At 37.5% G+C, this 20,967-nt stretch overlaps 1 protein-coding gene across 1 annotated transcript in view; it reads left to right on the top strand.

Moving 5' to 3' along the window:
- Nucleotides 1-20,967, top strand: part of MED12L (mediator complex subunit 12L) — a 919,119-nt gene that overhangs the window by 16,608 nt on the left and 881,544 nt on the right. Inside the window, exon 3 of the mRNA XM_044070851.1 lies at nucleotides 5,635-5,778. Coding sequence (XP_043926786.1) covers nucleotides 5,635-5,778 — 144 coding nt within the window. The remainder of the gene's footprint in view (nucleotides 1-5,634; nucleotides 5,779-20,967) is intronic.

Genomic DNA, 20,967 nt, shown 5'->3' with positions numbered 1-20,967 from the left:
CATTGGAACATTTTACTGGCTGATAACCTTTTATCACCATATTTAGGTGATTTTTGCCAGTTTTTGTTCAGGAAAGGGAAGAATTTGGGGACTTATCTCAGCCACTATAAACATCATCACCAGCCAACATATAAGGACACCATTCAAACTACCATCTCTGGTGATAAGCTATACGGCTGTATGCCTTGTGGCCATTGCAGCCATTGTAATAAGGTGCTGAAGTCCAAACACTTTTCTAGCAGTAACTGTGGGACAGTATTTGACATTAAGTTTTTTTGCCAGCTGCAGTACTGATTGGATAATATATCTTGCCACCTGCAGTTGCCATGCATTTTACATTGGACAAACATCTAGACCCCTCAGGTTACGCATTTCTGTACACCTTAGCGATGTCAAACATAAAAGAATGAGTAATGCCTTGTTTAAACATACCTTAAAACACACCATGGCAACATTCAATTTCATCATCATAGATAGAATAGTAGGTGACAGAACCAGCAAAACTGGTTGGCACTTGAAACTGAATGCACTGATGAAGGCTAGGTTAACCCCCTTAGCCGAAACAGTCTGTTATCACTTGTTTTTCTTGGTTATTAAATTATATTTATATACATAGCTCACAGTTGCTGGCTTTTTTCATTTGTTTAGCTGCAGACTACACCATATAAGCACCCTTCCCTCACCCAGTTACAAATGCCCTCCACTCCTATCCTTTCAAGTACATAGATGGGGACCTTCCTGCTGCTTAATGGACATGGGTATCCTGAGGCAACATAACAACTGACTTATGTACACTGACAGCCACTTAATTCTCAAACAGACAAATGCAGTATGTGAGAGATGTAGTTACACATTGACACTAGAGGCTAGACTCACATATAGAAACAACAAACAACAAACAGGTTCACAGCCACTCACACACATCACTCCCCGCACTTGCAAAGAACCACTCAGGCATAGACCTACCTATATGGAGGTGCTGACATGTAAATTACTGAAACCTTAAAGACCTCTCAGACATAGTCCTCAGAAACTCTGCATGCTCACAAACAAGATGATTCCTATCACAACACATAAAGCCACATCTCATTGTGCCTGAATTGCCAATCCCATAAGGCGAAACATTCCACAACCTGATGTTCTGCTCATAGGAGACACACTCATATCCCACTTACCAGGCTGTATAAGGGAAGGTTACAATTAGCTGCCTGTCAGGGGCCAGGATTCTCCACATCATGCAAGCACTCAGGTTACTTACCTCTAAGTACTAGTATGACTCAGTTATAGTCCATGTGGGTGTGAATGACCTGAGATATACCCTCATGGACTATATGAATAAAGACATGATTGAGCTTTCAGAATATGTGTCATAGGTAGCTATGAGCCTGGCATTGAGCAGCATTCTACCATCTCCAAGATGATGCTACAATACCAGCAGAAAATGAGAGACTTTAACAACTGGCTTAACTACTGGTCTCATTCAAAAAGGGAGAATACATGTCAATTTGGCTGGACATGGTTGACAGTCCACACTGCTTTCCCAGGGATGGTCTTCACCTGTCACTTCTAGGCTTTCAGATATTGGCCAAAGTATTATCCACCCATATAGGTCCTTTTTTAGGCATTGCCAAACAGACAAAACGCCCAACATAAAAAAGCTACAGAACAAGCTGAGGGTGTTCTCAATGCTAGGAGCCTGAACAAGAAATTGCACTCCTTGGATGTTCTCCTCACCCCGGAGAATGCTGACATCTGTACAATTACTGAAGTATGATTCAAAGCCATGGAAAGCACTTTGGCAGTGCATGGCTATAATGCCTTTCATACATTCTGACCACTCACTGAACATGAAAGAGCAAAAGGCAGAGGTGTACCTGTCTACATGAATGATAAGCACACCTCAAGGCTGGTCAAACAACATGGCATGCTTGATCTATCCTATGGAAACTAACCATGGGAAAAATTCATTACCCTATTCTTGCTAGCTACAGGTCACCTGCTATGAACCAGGAAACTCATACATCATATATAAGTTACTAGAATCACTGACTATCCAGCCCAATACCATACTCATGGGTGATTTTAACTATATCTCCATTAACTGGGAGGCATACACAACCACTAACATACAGGTCCAAAGATTTCTTGACTTTGTAAATTCAAATGCCCTGGAGCACCTAGTCTGCACTCCCACTAGGGGAATAAATATCCTAGATCTGGTAATTACAAATATGGGAGAGTGCTTTACCCTCCCTAGGGTGGTGTCCTTACTGGTGAGATCAGATCACAAAGTGGTCACTTTGAAATAAAGGTAAAACTAACCCCCCCCCCCATCGAACCCCAAAACTTTTAATACTTCTCTAAAGTAAATTATCACCTATTAAAGGATGGCATAGCTAATTTCCAAGCTGCCCCAATTCAGAAAATACAGATACCTATGCAGAGGTGTATGACCATATAACAACTGCATAGAAACGTCAGTACCTGACCAAAATAAACCCAGGTCAAACTGCAAAAACAAAGCACCCTGTGGACTCCTGGTATTAAGAGGTTGTACAACAAAAGAAAGAAAATCATGTAAGAGGGAATGTGAATAACAGAGGAAAAAGTCTCATTAATCTAAACAAGTGAATCAGGGAACTAGTCAAGTCTCTGAAAGCAGACTTTGAGGTAAAAATAATCCTCCAAAGCTAAAGATAACCATAAAGCATTTTTCAGTTATCTCTGCACCCTTAAGGGCAGCAGCCAACAATGTGTGGAATTAGCTCTAGATGGCATCACCTATACTCAACCGGAAGATATAGCAAATCTGCTGGCAGACAAATTCACATCAAATTTCATCTCTCCATCACCTCAGTTTTGCCCCAAGAAATACCCTCCACCATTTCACTGCCAATTATCACCAAAGAACAAGTTGCCACTGCACTCTGTAAAGCTAAAAACATGGCTTCAGTGGAGCCTGATGATATACCAGGTTGCCTCTTAAACAGCTTAAATTGGGACTTGTCAGGCTCTTTAGGATCTATGTTTAACTACAGTCTCTGGACTGACTTTATCCTGATATAGTGGAGGACAGCAACAATAATTCCTCTGCATAAAGGGAGACCATCTACTGATCCAAGAAATTACAGGTGCATAAGTTTGACAAGTCAAAGGCCATGGAAAGAATAAATATGGACCTAATAAATAATGGCATAGGAAATCTCCAAACACTAGACCTGATGCAGTTCAGCTTTGTCAAGGACAGTTCATGCCTGCTGAAGTTGGAGGATTTCTTTGAGAAAGTCACTAAGGCCATGGATGATGGTAAAACAGTACATACTGCATGCTTTGACCTAGCCAAGGCATTTGACACAATTCCACCCTCATGTATTATAAATAAACTCATAAAACTGGGCATAAATACCTACATCACCAGATGGGTAACCAATTGGATCACTGCAGGACATGTGTGGTTAAAGTGGGTGAATTCAGATCCAGCAAGATGTCAGTTACTAGTGTTGTGCCACAGAGCTTAGTGCTAAGACCACCCCTGTTCAGAATATACTTTTATGAAGTCAAGGCTAATGTGAAAGGCCTGTGGATGACAAAGTTCACCAATGACCACAAGCTGAGGCCAATCACTGAATCCTGCAATGATTTATATCCTTCAGGATGGTCTAGGTTAGACAAATGATTGGTGGCTGAACCGTGGCCTAAAACTAAATGTGAAAAAATGTATTATCGTATGCTTTGGGACATCAGATAGCCTTGCAAACTATAACATCAATGGCACACCCCTAAGTGTAGACTCAGTGATGAAAGCTCTAAGCACATAGATTGATTGTAGCCTAAATTTTGACTGCCACATATCTACAGTAATGAGGAAGTCCTTTTATGTGGCAGAACTTAAAAGTAAAGGTATGACATCCAGATTCAAGGAAATTATAGTCCCATTGTACTCAGCCCTCATCAGACCAAAAATGAAATACAATGTGCCATTAGGCATGTACTTGAGTAGGCACTTACAGCAGCTGGAGTGACCTGAAAGGTTCCTCATAAAGAAAATACAGGGTATAAATAACATGAATTATGCAGATACATTAAAATCCCCATCCCATTACTCTGTGTCCTATTGACTATTAAGGGGTTACCTATGCAGGACCTACAAGGTAGTCAAAAATACAGCCTTGATGGAGCTGCTGCATATCTACAAGTCAAACAGCAAGAGGGTAACCCAGTCTAGGGATCTAAACTTAGTAACCTGAACAAAACATGCTGGAGAGACAGAAACATGTTTCAGAGATTTCCCCTTCTTTCAAACAAGCTTCATATTTCCATTAAGCAGAGCCCTTCCCCTGGTCCTCTTCAAATACAGTTTGGATCAATGGATGTGAAATTGCAAATGTATATCTGCAGTTGTGCCTGTGTCTCTTATAAAGAGGAGCAATCTGTAGGATACTGAATGCACAGGCACAGATCCATGCCATCCTCTTGCCCCTAGGGGCCATATTTTGGGTAAAATCAGGCTATATTGCCTAGGCTTCGAAGGGCCTTTAAGCCATTAGCCTAGTAATCTCCAGTGAACCTATGAACCTATGACTGGTCAGGCATGCTCAAGTCATCCCTCCCACGATTACTACACAATGATTGCTTTTACTTGTCATGCCATATATTACACTTCAGAATTTAAAGAAGTTGTAGAAATGGTTGCAATATTTTATAATCTTTTCATTTAGGAATTCTCATCAATGTCTTACAAAAGTTGCAGTTTTCTATGTGATTTATTTTTCTTTTTGGTTTTCACCAACTTTAGATCTGCAAATTCTTAATGATAAGTCTCTGTTTTTCATTAACCTCCTGACAGACCTGCTTTGGGACAAGGACTGACTGCTCAGGGAAGGATGTAGAAGTGGCCACCCAAGCCATTGATAGTAGCCATTGCTTGCACATGTGCAGAAGTGTTAATAAAACCATTTAATTATTACGACACACTTATACAAGTATGAAAACATGCAGTTTTTGAGCTCTGCCCTTTATACTTTTTGCCTAAAACAGCAGCATATTCCACAGTGCACATAGCTCATGGATTTGCGATTTGCCACCTGCTTTAGTGGATGGCCTTTGGTATAGCTCACACTGTGAATGCAGATTTGTCCTGAAGTCAGGTTATTGAGGATCTGATGGTTTGCATTTGGGACAAAATATTCCATGGCTTTTTCCCCCAAGTGCCTTTGGGAATCATCAAGATAACAGATCAATATTCCAATCTCACATGCACGGTACCGTTGCATGAATAATTTATTTTATATTTTATTTTATTCGTGTTTGTTAACTGGGGCATAGCAATGATCTCCATGGACCTTTTTCAGTCTCAGTCTGGGAGTGCTACCTGTTTAAGTGACACAACGGCAATGGAGGCAGAGGGAAAATACATCTGACTGTTTTAAACTTTAAAATTTTTGAAATTTTTCATTGCAAAAAATAAAGAACTAAAATAATAAAAATAAAGAGAAAGCATGGCTTGTGCTTGATACTACAACTGTTTTAGGACAGAGTCCTGGTATGAGCAAGTAAATGCTGAAGAAACGCACATACTGAGATGTAGAGGTAAAAATTAAATAAAAGTTTTAATGTCTCATTTTTTCATTACAGATGGCTGCAAATATACTCGAACAGATAACAAGCTTTGCATCAGGATCATCATGCCATCTTCCCCTGTGTCAGCATATTCAACTTGTCTTTGATTTGTTGGAGTTTGCCCTTAACATCAATGGACTGATAGAATTTGCTATTCAGGTATTAATATTATTCTTTATTTGTTCTTGGTAGCACAAGGAATGTGAAGCAACGATTCTGAATTTATTAAAGCACCATGGAAAAATGTGAAATTCTAAGCTACTTCAAGTTGCTGTGATACAGATATGCTTTGGATTGTGCATGTCATAATTAATCAGCAGGTGTTTTAACCTTTAACATCAATAAATAATTGTATGTGAAAAGCAGTATTATATATTGTTGCTGACACTTCTATTTCCACAATATTTCAGCTAACTGTAATGAAAGTCAGAACAATGTATATTAAGTTGGCATTTCTGGTTGTTATGCTGTGATAATCCATGCTTAGTGCAAAGAACTTATAGCACCACATACATGTTTAAATTGATCTTATTCAGTCAGGAACACCATACCATCATCCCTTCTGTCTGCATGTTCAGCTTGCCTTACATCATCACTGTATCTGAAAGTCACCTAATGTAGAGCTCAGTTCTCTGCAATGGTGCCTTCTTCACAGAATCTGAACATCCTCCCAGCACCATCATGGACTTTTATCTGGTTGTCCAGTTTTTAGTCAAATTCCAGTAACATACTGTAGATAAGCTGTCAGTCCTGTGAATTGCCATAGGTGTGTTTGCATCATAAAGAATGTGCATGTGTGCGCACATGTGCACGTGTGTGTGTGTGTGTGTGTGTGTGTGTGTGTGTGTGTGTGTGTGGATATACTTATATGTATTTATATGCATTTTGTAATGTCTTGGGTTTCTGTTCAGTCTTAGTTCTGCTGGCTTGCAATCCCAGAGTTCCAGAATGGATTCTAGCTTCCTCATGACCCAGAATTGGATTAGGTGGATAATCAAAGAATGAATGAATGGTTAAAAGCCTCAGCTATATGTGAGAGATTGGAGGACAAGATAAAAAACAGAGAATTTGATAAACCTCTCTGCATCCCAGACATAACTGAGGGACTAGAGAATGGAATCAGTATATTTGCTGATGACATAAATATAGATGCAGCAGTTGAGGATGGAATTGCCGATGAGCATAGGATTTCAGAATGCTGAACAAGTGAGCAAAAACTTGGCAGAGTGAGGTTTATGCAAATAGCTAGTGTAAATTTGACATAGGTGTAGTAATGGCTAAAATGTATATGACATAAAGGATGGAAAAATGAAAATGTATTTTATGGAAGAATCGACAGGCAGAGAATGGGTGTGGTGTGAAGCTCTGTTTCAGTATAGTATAAATCTAAGAAATAGAATTTAAACCAGTCTTGCAAGTAAAGAAATATTACAACCAGCAACCCAAGATTCATCAGTAAACAAGCTTAAGTCCATAATGTCCATAAAGGTTGATTCCACACAAGGAAATGTTTTAGTCATGATAACTCCGCACAAAGCAGACTGGGAAAGAACCAGGTAATGGTAAGCTGCTTGTCCAGTGCCGGGATTTGTGATATTACAAGGGGTCTAAGTACTCTTAAGCCAGAAATATATGACTATTACCCAGTGATGGCTCACGTCAAACCATATGAAAGAAAGCACCTCTATGACACTGCTCAAGGGGAACCTGGATGAGTGGCTGGGGCACTGTAAATTCTTCTAGAGATAGCACCCACAACCTCCTGGACATGAAAGTCATCACTAAATCCAATCTTGGAATTGACTAGCATTACTACTGGGATGAAAATGACCTCTGGGTCAATAGCCTAGTAATCACCTGTGATCCTATGATCCTATGTGAGAGAGAGAGAGCAGAGAAACATGATGGATCTTACTCTGCAAAGGTTAGAGGCAGGAAAGACACTGGAATTGTCTTGAATCTTACCCTCATCAATAATGATGCCCAGATACTAATGCAAGATAATTGGATTTAACAGTTGACTGTGTAACTGGTATGTTTCTGTGGGGATCAAGTATGTGTTAATCTGGGATGAGATGGTAGATAAGACCTCCTGCTTTACCAGGGATGGATTACACCTCTCATTCCAGAGCACCTACACACTGGTTAAAGCATTTGGGGTTCCCATAGTGCCATTATTTTAGAAAGTACTCCTTCTGGACATTTCTGAACATCAGACTTCACTCAAATTCAGACATTTTGTCAGCACTTCTCAGTGGTAGGTGTTAAGCAGTAAGATGTTAGAACTTGAAGCCTACCTGCAACTTCAATCACACATATTTTTGTAGTTACTGAGACATATTTTAGCAGCTATTAAGCCTTTAGACTCTTGGGGAACTGTGGGACAATTATCTGCATTTGCTAGAAACACAATTATTTCATAGCAAATTACCTATGACCCTCATTTGGAGCCCCTGGAGACCCAAATCACCTTTATCAAATCAAATTATTAATTTATTGCTAACTACTGATCCCCATTAATGTCCCCCAAAGATAATGGAAATTACCTTAACACCATTGAAGCAACAGATATCAAACTGGATACTTTCTTGCCAGGGGACTTTATGATTACTCAAGCATTGATTGGCTGATTTACATCTCCAAAAATAGTTGTGCTCAACATTTCCTGGACTTGGTTAACACCAATGCACCGGACCAAATTGTAAAACTGCCTACTAGATGCACGAATATCCTTGTCCTTACCAACCTAGTCTTCTCCTGTATCCACCCTGAATCTACTCAGCCCTGGTTAAATCTGACCACTGATTGGTTATCTTCTCTGTCAAGCCAAGATGTACTACCCAATCAACAAATGACACCATTGTTAGGGACTTTTCCTTGGGAAAATCTGCTTCACGTTTGAATTTGCAAAATTCCCCAAATTCTCATACAAGTAGACTCATCTGAAAGGGCTTCTACATTCACCTCCAGATTTTATCTGCACCTGAACAGCTACACAGAAATGTTGTTATCCATTTGTCCTAAATATAATGATACATTCAGGAATAGACCCCCTTTTAAACTCCTGTATAAATAAATTCTGTCAGAAATTAAGGAAAATAATGAAAAGTTTTAAGAAATTTCCATCCCCCTACTACATGACTACACTAAAATATGCCAGCAAGGAACTTAATAACACTATTATAGGTTCATAGATTTATTTATAGGCAAGTGCTAGGTGGTCTGCTGTTGTGGGCAATTTTGAGCCTAGCCATTTACCCCCATTTGGTATTAAAAGTTATCCTGTCATTTTCCCAACTCTGTACTTATATACTGTTCATAATAGTGTGATTGCTACTACAGTCATACTGTATAGTGGACTCTTCTGGGGAATTGAGAGATTTAGGTGCTACCCCTACCAATTAGTGGTACAGGGTGAAGCTCTGGAGTCAATTTCCTATTGCACATCCATAAATCCAAATTGCTCTTGAATAGAGACAGGGATGAACTTTATTTTACAAGGACAGGAAGTATGTTCCAGAGAATAGTATCCTCTGACACATGTACCTGTCCTTTTTTTATTTCTCCAAATCTTTTGGGTTTCTAATACCATGATGGGAATGGACCCAATTCCTAAGTCAAAGTACAATAACTGTCCTTTTTTTATTTCTCCAAATTGTTTGGGTTTCTAACACCATGATGGTAATGGACTCCATTCCTAAGTCAAAGTATGATTAAAGTTCATGAAATTAGTATTGTCTCACTCTATGATGTCAGCCAAAAGTGCTCTTGGCAGCACCCGCAATGTGCCCAGTAATGACTCCTTCTGCAGTTTATATGGAGTTATATGTTCTGGTAACATATCTAAATAAGATTTTAGACTCTTTTTTCATAAGACCCTGTTGCTCCTACAACTATTGGAACTATTTGGGTATCTTTCTTCCACAGTGTTCTTGTTTCTGCTTGCAGAGCTTGATATTTTATAACTTTGTGTCTCTTTGTGCGCAGTACTCTGCAGTCATTGGGTGTGGTGATTCCAGTGATCAATGCTACACTTGTCTTCTTTTCCTGAACCACTATATCCAGTTTTCTAGCATTTATCTTTTGAATTGTTGGTAATGGATGATCCCATGTGATGTAGACTTCATACTTTTCTATGATGCTTTGTGGCTCATTTTTCCAGTACTTTTCAGCCACTTCAAAACCATAATGTTTGCACAATCCCCAGTGCGACAGTCTTGTCACGTTATTGTGCCTTTCAGTATATAGTCCTTCTGCCATTAGTATGTCACAACCAGCAACAAGGTGTGCGACTGTTTCCAGTTTGTTTTTACCAAACCCTCATTTGTCTGTTTCTCCCACATGTTCAATGGACTCTGTAAACCAGCGTGTACGTAGCCCACTATCTTGAGCCGCCAATATTAATCTTTCTCCTTTTGGTTTGAATTCACCTCTCCTTAACCATTCCTGTGTTCAATTCTGATCAATATGAGGTTGTTGCAAGAGTTTTCTATACCTACAACTACATTTATGCATTTTCCACATTTCTTGCCTTTTCATCTGATCCTTCACCTTATATTCTTTCTTTTGTTTTTTGGCACATTCAGTTGTTGCCTGATTTTATCTACTTCTGGTTTGATTTCCATTCCTGCTTGATGCTGATATGCTTCTGCTAAATTAATCAGGGAAGTCATCTTAGATTTATTGTCCTCATGTTTCAAAACTTTCGCTACATATGGTTCTGTTTATGTTGCAGAAAGATTTCAGGTTTCTGGATTGAGAATTTCTAGTACCACTTGACTTATAGATATGTAGTAGGTACACCAGTATTGGGTGGGATATGCCAGACACAGGTTCCATATCAGCAGTCAGTAACAAAACAAGTGTAATGACAGCACTTTAAGATGGACTGTGGATGACAGATATTTTAGGCTGTATATTCTCTTAGTGAGAATCCTCTAAGGGTGTTCAAGTTGTTTTATGTGCTTTTCCAGATAAATGCCATATAGGGCATTATACTTGATTATTGATCTGATGCATGCTAGCTGGAAGATGACAGTGATATCTTTGAAACTAGAAGCTACCCTCTGCTGTGCAGTACAGAAGAATTTTCTAACTGCAGTGGGTACATATTGGTCAAATGGTAGATTGCTGTCCACATATGTTTCTAAGACCTGAACCACTGTGTTAGCTGTTAGGGGTGTATTATCAATATGATTGGTTCCCACAGTATTAGATTTCCCTAGAGATAGAATAATGCACTTTTTGGCATTTATTTTTTGTCCATGACTATGGCACCAGTTATTTGTTTGGACACACCTTCCTGCAGCATGGCAGAGACATTTGAAGGCTTGATAACCACTCCTATCTTGTAATCATCTGCAAACTTGGTAAGCCAGAAATCCTTGGTGTTTGCTTTTATTTCTGAGAAGAAGATGCCAAACAGGAGAGGTCATAAAACATGTTAACTTGTCTCACTGGTGATTGTTTTTTTTGTTTGTTTTTTTTTGTGGAGGCAGTGCCCCTACCTTAATTTCTTCTGTCCTTTCTGTGAGCCAGTTGGCAATCCAACAGGTAATATGTGGGTATTTTCCTAGTTTGGTGAGATTCTCCACTATGTCTTAGTGGGGGGATTGTGTCAAAGCTTTAGCTAGATCTAGATAGCTGACGAGTACCTTCTTACCTTCGTCCATTACTTTGATAACTTTTTGAGGACATCCACCCGTTTGAGTAAGCATGACCTGCCTTTGATGAAGCCGAACTGTGATGATTCCAGTGTTTGGAGGTTTTATCTGTCCTTATTGACTAATTCCATGATACACCTTTCTATGTCTTTACAATACAGGCTGGTCAGACTTAGGAGTCAGTAATTATCTGGGTCATTGGAAAGCTCTCACTTATGCCATCCTCCATAGATCATGGTTCATGCTATTCAAGATACATACAGAGATTTTGTCAGGAATAACTGATGCAGTATTTTTGGCCTTAGATAGCACCTTCCAAACATGGTCCTGCATAATACATACCAGTTTCTGGTATTTCTTATGAGATCACAAATGGAGATGGAGGGGTGAAGCTGGGGTGAAGCTGGAGATGAGTTTATCAGTCAGCAGGTTGACTATATCTTCAGCTTTGTTGTAGTTGCTTTCATTTGGATAGTCTCTGTTTAGCACACTGAATAAAAATCTCATAAAAGAAGGCATTTTTTTTAGTGAGATTTCTGCTCTATTAAATCGTCTCAGCACTCTGCTGGGCACAACTGGTTCTGCTGCTCTTTTTGTTTTTGTTTTGCTTCCTTTTACAAAGGTACAACATAGCTTTTCAGATGAAGTTGCCAACATCTGGGCAGTCTTTCCTGCATGATATATACCCTGGTGCTGAGTGATTCATCTAATGAAATCTCACCCAGACTTTTACTGTGCTGATTGTTATTGTATTAACATTTGTGCAATCATGAGTGTGGTTTCATGCTTGCTTCTAGTAAAGTGGGGCTTGTATAATTAATTTTTCAGTCATATGTTCATCCTTGAGATTTGTGCCATAGTTTTTAACCTGTACATGATGATCTTGCATTCTTGAGAAAACATTTCTTCATCTAGAAATGCCAGTGAGCCACTGTCCACATGAGCAGGCATTTTCTTATTTGACATCTCCTGACCACTTTGGTCAATGCCAGCCTCGCTTTAGGTATCAGTACAACAATAAGTTAATTAAGGTTAAAAGTGACATCCCGATGGTGCAAGATCAAATATTATATTGCTTTTAATCCTTAATCCCCAAGTTCCCTTCAACCCTGTACCTGGTATTTAGATTGAGTTCCTGGGACACAAAGAATTGTTCTTTAATACTTTTTCTCTTTTCTCTCATGCCACACATGGCAAATAGTCTTAAGGTTAAACTCCTCCATTAGATGTCTGTCAAAATGTGGGGTGGCTCTTGGCTCTGTTTTGTTACCATTTCTGTTAATGGAGTAGTGGAAGTCCTACCAGAGAGAAGTATTTGCTACCAGTCTTATGATAACGATATTAGGTTTTATTTCTTTTCTCAAAAGTTAGTACTAGACTTTGACCATTAAAGACTATGTAGATTCCATTATTTACTGGAAGAAATATAGGTGATTGATTCTCAAGTGAGCAAACACAGATGTAATGCTGATTCATGTCATTATCATGTTTTCCTCCGCATCTTCTTTGATTATAAAATGGAGGAATGGAATGACATTTGTTTTTACCATTTGATCTGGGGGTGCTCTTTGCTGACAGACACAAACTTAATAACCTGGTATCACCTGCCAAAAGATACCACCTTATTAACATTACCACAAACAGGATCTCGTTATCTAATTAGTCCTTGTAATTATGATAACTGTGATTAGTGCCATAATGTTATTTCCTTAGACTATAGCAGTGCCCTCTAGCTATGCCTGGTAAAAAGCAGACTGGGACATGCTGTAATTGTTCAGGATTTTACATTTGGATTTTAAACTTTAGGGCACCATGATTATGCAACACACTGCCTTTGTAGACCCTGTCAAGCCTAGGTTCTGCTGATGCCTTTGTAGATCCTGACAAGGCTGGGTTCTGCTGATGCCTTTGTAGACCCTGTCAAGCCTGGGTTCTGCTGATGCCTTTGTAGACCCTGTCAAGCCTAGGTTCTGCTGATGCCTTTGTAGACCCTGCCAAGCCTGGGTTCTGCTGATGCCTTTTGTAGACCTTGCCAAGCCTGGGTTCTGCTGAGCTAAAATAGTTCTAGTGCCGTAGTACTGGCAATGATCCTTAGGTCATAAGGGAACAGACCGACAACTGTTATTAAGTTATCTGGCAGAATGTGTTTTGCTTATCTTGCACAGACTGTTGGAATCATCTGCATTCTGACTTGGGATTGCCATGCTGAGGTTTCTGCACAAGTTCTCTAAAATTCTCTTGTTTTAATAAAAAAGTTTTTTTTGCTCTTTACAATGGAGGGCGTATTCTTTCACATTTAATGACTTATTTTAGTTGCATGATTTGTTACTTTTTGCAATACTGATAGTTTGTAAATCTGCAATTTTTAAATTATACTGTTTTTTAAATAAGAAACATCTTTCTTAAATAATCACTTTTGACATATGCAATCATACATTTATATAAATGAAAACTAAAAACTGACATGTTTTTAGTCACAGAAAATATAGATCGCTTATAATCGAACCAGTCATTGTCAGTCAAATATTACATAGCTCATTTAAATCCTGGCTTCTTTTACACCTCATTCCTCCTTCAAAACATTATTCTACATGTATTACTTCCACAATTCCCATTTTTTCTATATAATTTGCTCCTACCCTTTTCTAACGATCCCATTTCTGGTTGTTTTATCTGTGTTGCTATATTCACTATTTCTTGTAGAGTTGGTTTAGACTTTGATTTCCATTTTCTAGAAAGTAATTTTTTGGTAGACACCATAATTAGACTCAGCAAGGCCTTATTATGTCTAGGCAATTGTTATTCTGTATCATAGCTCAAAAATATAATTTCCTTAGTTATAAAATTTTGCACACTCAGCATTTCTGATAGAGTAATCTGCAGGGAATTTTTAAAGTCTCCCAACTCATTACACTCCCTGAAAATATGTTGAAATTATACCTTTCTTCACCATCACACCTCCAACATTTGCTATCTACCTGAGGAAAAAAATGTTTGGAGTCTACTTGGGGTTTAAAAATACCTACGTAAACACTTCCAAAGCAAAGATCGTAAATCGTCTAGAATTTTTGCATATTTGGGAGATTTTATAAAGATATATATATATATATATATATATATATATATATATATATATATATATACCGATTGTTTTTTTTTCTGAATTGCTTATCCAGTCTCTCTTCCCAATCCCTTCCAACCTCCTCTGATTGATTTTAATAGTTATCATGCAATATTTTATATGTTCTTTTAATTATTCCTTTTTTAAAGCAGCTTCTTTTCTAGCGATAGATATGGATCAATGTGTTTTTTGGAGGTGAGTCAAACATTCGACAATATTAGCAGAACAATGATGTCTTGAGGGAAGCAGAATGTAAGACAATATGCTGTTGTTGGTGGGTCTTTATGCAGAGAAAGCATTCAGCAGAGCTGGGATTTTATGAGAAGGGCAATAGAAGCATTTGCATTCCCTGATAAAATTATACAGTTGATTAGGAGGATATATGAGGGATTCGAGGTGAAAATTAAAGGGAGTGAGTTCCTCTCTGGTAATTTCTGTTTGAGCAGGGGAACCAAGCAGGAGTGTCTTCTTTCCCCTTTGTTATTTGAATTATATGCAGAACCACTGGCAAAGAAAATAAGGGACTCAGAAATTCAAGGATATAACTGGTATAGTAGATGAGAAAAGCTGGCTTTATTTGCAGATGATAGTATTTTATGCCTGATAAAACCAGAAAAGGACATATCGACGTTGTGGAACATTCTGATACAGTTCTTTTTGGGATATAAAATCAATGAAGCTAAAACAGAGGCAATAGCTATAAACTATGTACCCACACACTAACTGCTTCAAGAATATCCATATTTATGAGGACACGATACAATGAATAGGTTATATAAGTATGGATTAAAAAGGAGTGTTCTGTGATAGGTAAGGATATGTGAGAAGAGACTAAACAAAAGATAATACAAAAACTGAGAAATGGAAACTCTGTTTTATGGATATGGATAACAAGATACAAGCAGTTAAAATGTTTTTAGTTCTTTTAGTTTTATACATGGGTCAGGCATATTTTTATAAGCTGTATGTGAAGTTATGGATAGCAATTAATAAAAAGCTGAAGTATTTTATCTGGGAGGGGAAGAAAGTAAGAGTCAAGTGAGATAAGCAGATTATTCCAGTAGAACAAGGTGGTTTTGGATTACCTGATTTGAAGGGGTATTTCAGAGCTTTAAGGCTCCTATATATTGCAAACAGAAAATTATAATTCAAAGTTGAAAGTGATGATGACAAAAACAGAGGAAGCTTGAAAAACATGGAGAGACTGGGATTTTAGATACAGATCCTTAAGGAGAATAAGAATAACCATACAGAATATTATATTCATAAAGTAGCAGAAAGTATTCTAAGAACGAATCCAACATGGGAATGGAGAAAGAAAATTCTGTTCATAGTGATGACCAAAATTAGGGGTACAGACAATAGGCAAGAAGGGACTGGAATTTACTGGAGAAAACTGGCAAAAGAACCAAGGTAATGGGAGCAAATAATTAGAAAGGGAAAGTAACAGAATGGGAAAAAGCCAAGATTTATTTGATCTGCAAACTAAAGATTGCCTTCCCTATCAAGGACTGATATCAGAGTATAGGTAAACAGAAAGAAACAGGAGAAGCCTAAGCAAAAGACTAGCACTGGTACAGTTTTTAGAAGAATTTTTAAATGATACTTTTATCTTGTTTCAATGTGCAATATGCACAGGTTTAAGCATTTAAATATTCAAACAAATAATCATGCATGGTATCAGCATATTTACATATACGCAATGAAACCTACTATCAAGGAAATGTAGTTTCTCAGCTATAAGGGTAGTAAACACTTTCCTTAAGGAAGAACAACCCAAATAAGTGGAAAACTAGTTGTACAGGAATGATATCAGCATGCACATTATTAAAATAGACTGTTGTAAGAGCCAAAGATCCCTTTACATTCTTATTAAAAGAAGGAAAACAGGACCGAGATGGTAATTGCTTGTTTAAATCATGGTTTATTAAGTAAAAACAAAAGATGCGAACTTTCACCCCGTCAGAGTTTCTTCAGGCAAATCCCTATGTTGGTACATGTACATACCTCTCAACTGTAAAGTTTTTTGCATAATGTCCAGATTTTTGCCACATAGTTTTGGTCTGCTCCTCATAAAAATGGTATGTTTTTGATAAATCACTGGAATGATCTAAGGATTAGTCATTAAATAATGATATGCATTTAAATTTCAGACTTCATATCCTTCAGAAAATATATGTTAACACAAATCCTGTTGTTCTAGCAACTTTCTAAGTTCATAAGAGCAATATTTAAAATGTGTCCTTATTTATGGGCCTTTGTCCCCCCATTTTATCAGGCTTTGTCAAGATTTCTTGTTTGAGAGGTACATACATCTACAAAGCTCCGTCATTAATTTTAGAGAGCAGTACTCAGCATATAAGGGTTAGTTGGGGAAACTGGATAGCATTCACTCCATAGTCCTGGATCAACTACTTTTTTCATCATCTACCTCAAAATTTTATTTTTTGATGACTATTTTACAAATTCTGTTAGTATGTCTAGGATGAACCTTTCATTTCCTTTTTTCTTTTTCATTCAGATAATTAATTGTGTGGTTGTCCTATAATCATTAGAGGTGCGTTTGCTATTGTCTTTTGATTGCATTGTTTTTTTTTCCTGAAGTTAATTGAAAAGTCATAGAGTTGCATTATTCACAGCAGTCCCACTGTTTTTGCAAGTCTGTTGAGTGCTTTTGATGGAGATAGTTCTTATCTCACAGTTGAGTGACCATGATTTGTGATATATATGTAAAAAGACGTGGAGAGCAAAGTTCTCCAACTACAGATGTTGTTCTAAGTGTTTTTTTTTTTTTTTTTTGATTTCAGGTTATGTTTTGTATGATACAGCAAACCTGAAAAGATATTTCCAGATTTGAGTTAACAAAGATGTTTAATTATATCCATATTTTGCTAGTTGCAGATTACTATTTCAGTTATATATATTCGAGACACTTTTTCAGGCCTTCCTCAGTAACGCTTTGGAATCAAAAATAGCACTCTCAGAGATATCAACCCATTTAAATCTTTCTATTTGTCTATTTATCTATAAATATGGGTTGGCTAGCATAGATCAGATTTCACTTATGTCCACAAAAACATCTAATAGACCACTCAATGGCTGGAGATATTATTAAGATTCCAACACGTTTATTTGGTGAGTGCTTTCGTGTTGTAGATACACCACTTCATCAGACCTGTAAATAACAAATTATCCTGCTCATATATATTTGCAGTAATTACAAAACAACCAGTCACAGGTAAAAAATCATTAACTCATACAATCCATGCTTAAAAAGACAGCACATCACTACTACAGAATAAAAAACAGTTTCATAAAAAGCATCATAAAAGATATTGTGCAATGCACTCATGTAGTTCATAAAAACATAAACTGCTTTATTCTCATTAATAAATTTTCATTAATAGATTTTGTGTGTGTATATCTTCTTTACTCAAGTGTAGACAATTAGGTTTCTTATTTCTTAACCAATGGTCTGGACTTAACCAAAGGTTTGAGAGGTACCCTGTCATTTAGACCCTTCCCTTTATCTGCCCTGAGTCTCACTGTCCATCTACTTTCTGTTGTCTCTGTTACAGTCACTATATCACCCCCTCTTTCACTTTTGTGAACCATTTTGATTACTAGAAACCTAAAAGTATGTGATTGGTGCAGTCACCATTCCTGATTTTTAACATATGTTCCCTAATCCTATATCTGAGTTTTCTGTTTGTCTTACCAACATAAAAGGAAGAGCATGTGTTGCATACAGCTAAATTAACAATATTCATGCTGTTGCAACTTGCTCTAACCTTAAAAACAAACTCTTTTTGAAAATCTGGATGCACAAATTTAGTGTCAATGTACTTACATTGATTACAATTATAACAGGGATTAGTGCCTTTTTTGCCACTCGGATCATCTGTGTCTCTTCTTTTCTTGGGGTAACATAGAAATTGTCTGAGTGACTTCCTATTCTTGAAAGAAAATCAGGGCTTGTCATCTGCAGTGGGATGTATTTCTGGGTCTTGCATTAAAACAGACCAATACTTTCTAATAATATCAATAACTACATGTACATCACCCAAGAATTCAGTTGGCATACCTACATAATTGTTCATCCTTTTCTTCTTACAACTCAAGCTGAATGTAGATGAAGCCCTCTCCTCTGAATAATATGGCTTCCCAACATTATATCTGAGGTCCACTCCATTGGACAATATCTTACAGGTGGTGAAATCAGTATACCCAATCTCCACAAACCTCTGTTCCAGATCAGTCAACTCAACATCAAAAACTTCATCCTCTTCGGTAAGCCTAGAGGCCCTTAGGGTCTGGCCTTTGACTACATTTGTGAAGATATGCCTAGGATGCATACTGCTTCTATGCAAAAGGTGATTCCTATGACAATCTTTCCTATACATCTTGGTAGATAATTTTCCAGTACTGTCCCAGTATACACATAAAAAAAGAAAATTCATCTCATTATAAGAGGAATTCACCTCAAATGCAAGAAAAGTAGTCGGGTCATTGATAAATTCACAGAAGCTTTCTAACTCAGTTGTGTTTCCCTTCCATAGCAGAAACAGGTCATCTACAAAACATTTGTAGAAGATCACCTTATTCCATCTGTTTTGTGATAACACATAGTGATTTTCCCAACTGGCCATGACCAAGTTGGCATAGCTATTGGCACTGGAACTGTCCATAGCTAAGCCTTCTTTCTGTAAAAATATATCATGGTCAAACATCATAACATTGTTTTCCAAAATAAGCATCATAAGCTGGCATAACAAATCTACATATTTACCTTCATAGGTTCTATCAGATATTAGATATTCATGGATCAGATCAACACCTTGCTCATTAGGTATGCACATGAACAAAGAACGTACATCTAATTTGACCAACAAGATTGTTCCTTTCTGTAAATCAACATCCTTATTATAGTTAAACAAATCCTGTAAAAATTGTCTCGAATCTTTGAGAATGCACTTATTCTTGTCAACCACAGGCCTTAGGTTCTTCTCCACAAACAGTGATAGAGGTTCTGTTACCCAATGCCTTCTGGAAACAATGGATCTCAGAGAGGATGTAACTGGATTCTTGTGAATTTTGGGTATTCCATTTATAACTGGTGTCAAAGGTTTAGATACTTTAAAATAGTTGTATAAGTCTAAATCTATAATGTTGTTCAAAAACATGTCATATATAGTATGTTCAACATTCACAATTAATTTTCTAAGCTCTGCTGGACTAATTAATTTATATACATTATTGTCACATAACACACCTTGCATGGTCTGTATATAATAATCACTGTCCATGATCACTATTGGGCCACCTTTGTCCACAGGTTTTATCACAATGCTTTGGTTCATTTGTAGGCTTCTTAAGGCCACACTTTCTTGCTTATTCATATTGCAAAAATTACTTTTTCTACTATCATCCAACTTCTCAAATAATTCTGCCTCACACAATTGTGAAAAAACATCCATAGTAGTATTGCCCGGTGGTACAAACGTACTGGGTTTCCTTTATCTGACATTATCAAAGTCTGACTCATTTTTAAACATCAGTTTTAAAAGAACATTCCTATTAAAGATTTTCTCAAGTGAGCTTTTCTTATTTGAACTCCAGACGTCATTAACTACTTCAGCGTCTGTAGTAAGAGGTGGAGCATAAACTTTACATTTAGCCCCAAGGCATTCCTCTATAGGTGCTTCATTGCTGGTGGAAACAGTCATTGTCATTACATCACTTGTGTTGTCCTGTTGTTTTAAGGTAGTATGGGCCCCCGCCAACTCCACTGTGTGGTTTCTAGGCCATACAAATGCATGGCCCACCTTAAAATCATTTATGTCCCTCCGTAGCTTACCCAGTTTCTGTCTCATTAATCTGCTTTCAAAAATATGAACTGAGTCCAATATGACAATATGAAATTCATCCACAAAAAACCCTGGAACAAAGTTTAAACCTTTATTTAACACTTTCTTTTGATCTTCTGTCAAGACAATTTTGGAAATATTCAAAAGTTTTGAATAAAAATGTTTTCTATTTTCAAGGTGAATGCTATTGGCAGTTGAAGGATACCGCTATGGAGCCTCTTTTTCTCCTATATATGCGGACTTATTCATGGGCTACATTGAGGAGCAACTCATTTATGATCAAACACATAACATCTATCTTGAGGAACTGGATATTTGGCGACATTATCTTGATGATTGTTGGTTAGTTTGGCATTCCGATGAAGAATATTTGGCTGAATTTGTGTCATATCTCAACCATAACAAATGGGGTATTGAATTTACTTCAACTTATCACCAAAATCAAATCAACTTTTTGGATGTGACCGTCATCAGGAACCCAGATGGTACTTTACAAAGCAAAACATTCCGTAAATACCCGCAATACAATACTTTATTACATGCAACTAGTATGCACCCTAGCTACATCATCCGGAATATACCCAAATCCCAGTTCCTCAGGATACGCAGGATTTGTTCCGCAGAAAATGACTTTAAAGAATCACAACAAGATCTAACCAACAGATTTAGAACCAGGGGATACAAGGAGCCTGACATT

The sequence above is a fragment of the Protopterus annectens genome, chromosome 4.part1 (genome assembly GCF_019279795.1).
Source record: "Protopterus annectens isolate FY-2018-M chromosome 4.part1, PAN1.0, whole genome shotgun sequence".
NCBI lineage: Eukaryota > Metazoa > Chordata > Ceratodontiformes > Protopteridae > Protopterus > Protopterus annectens.
This window is presented reverse-complemented; position numbering and strand designations above follow the sequence as displayed.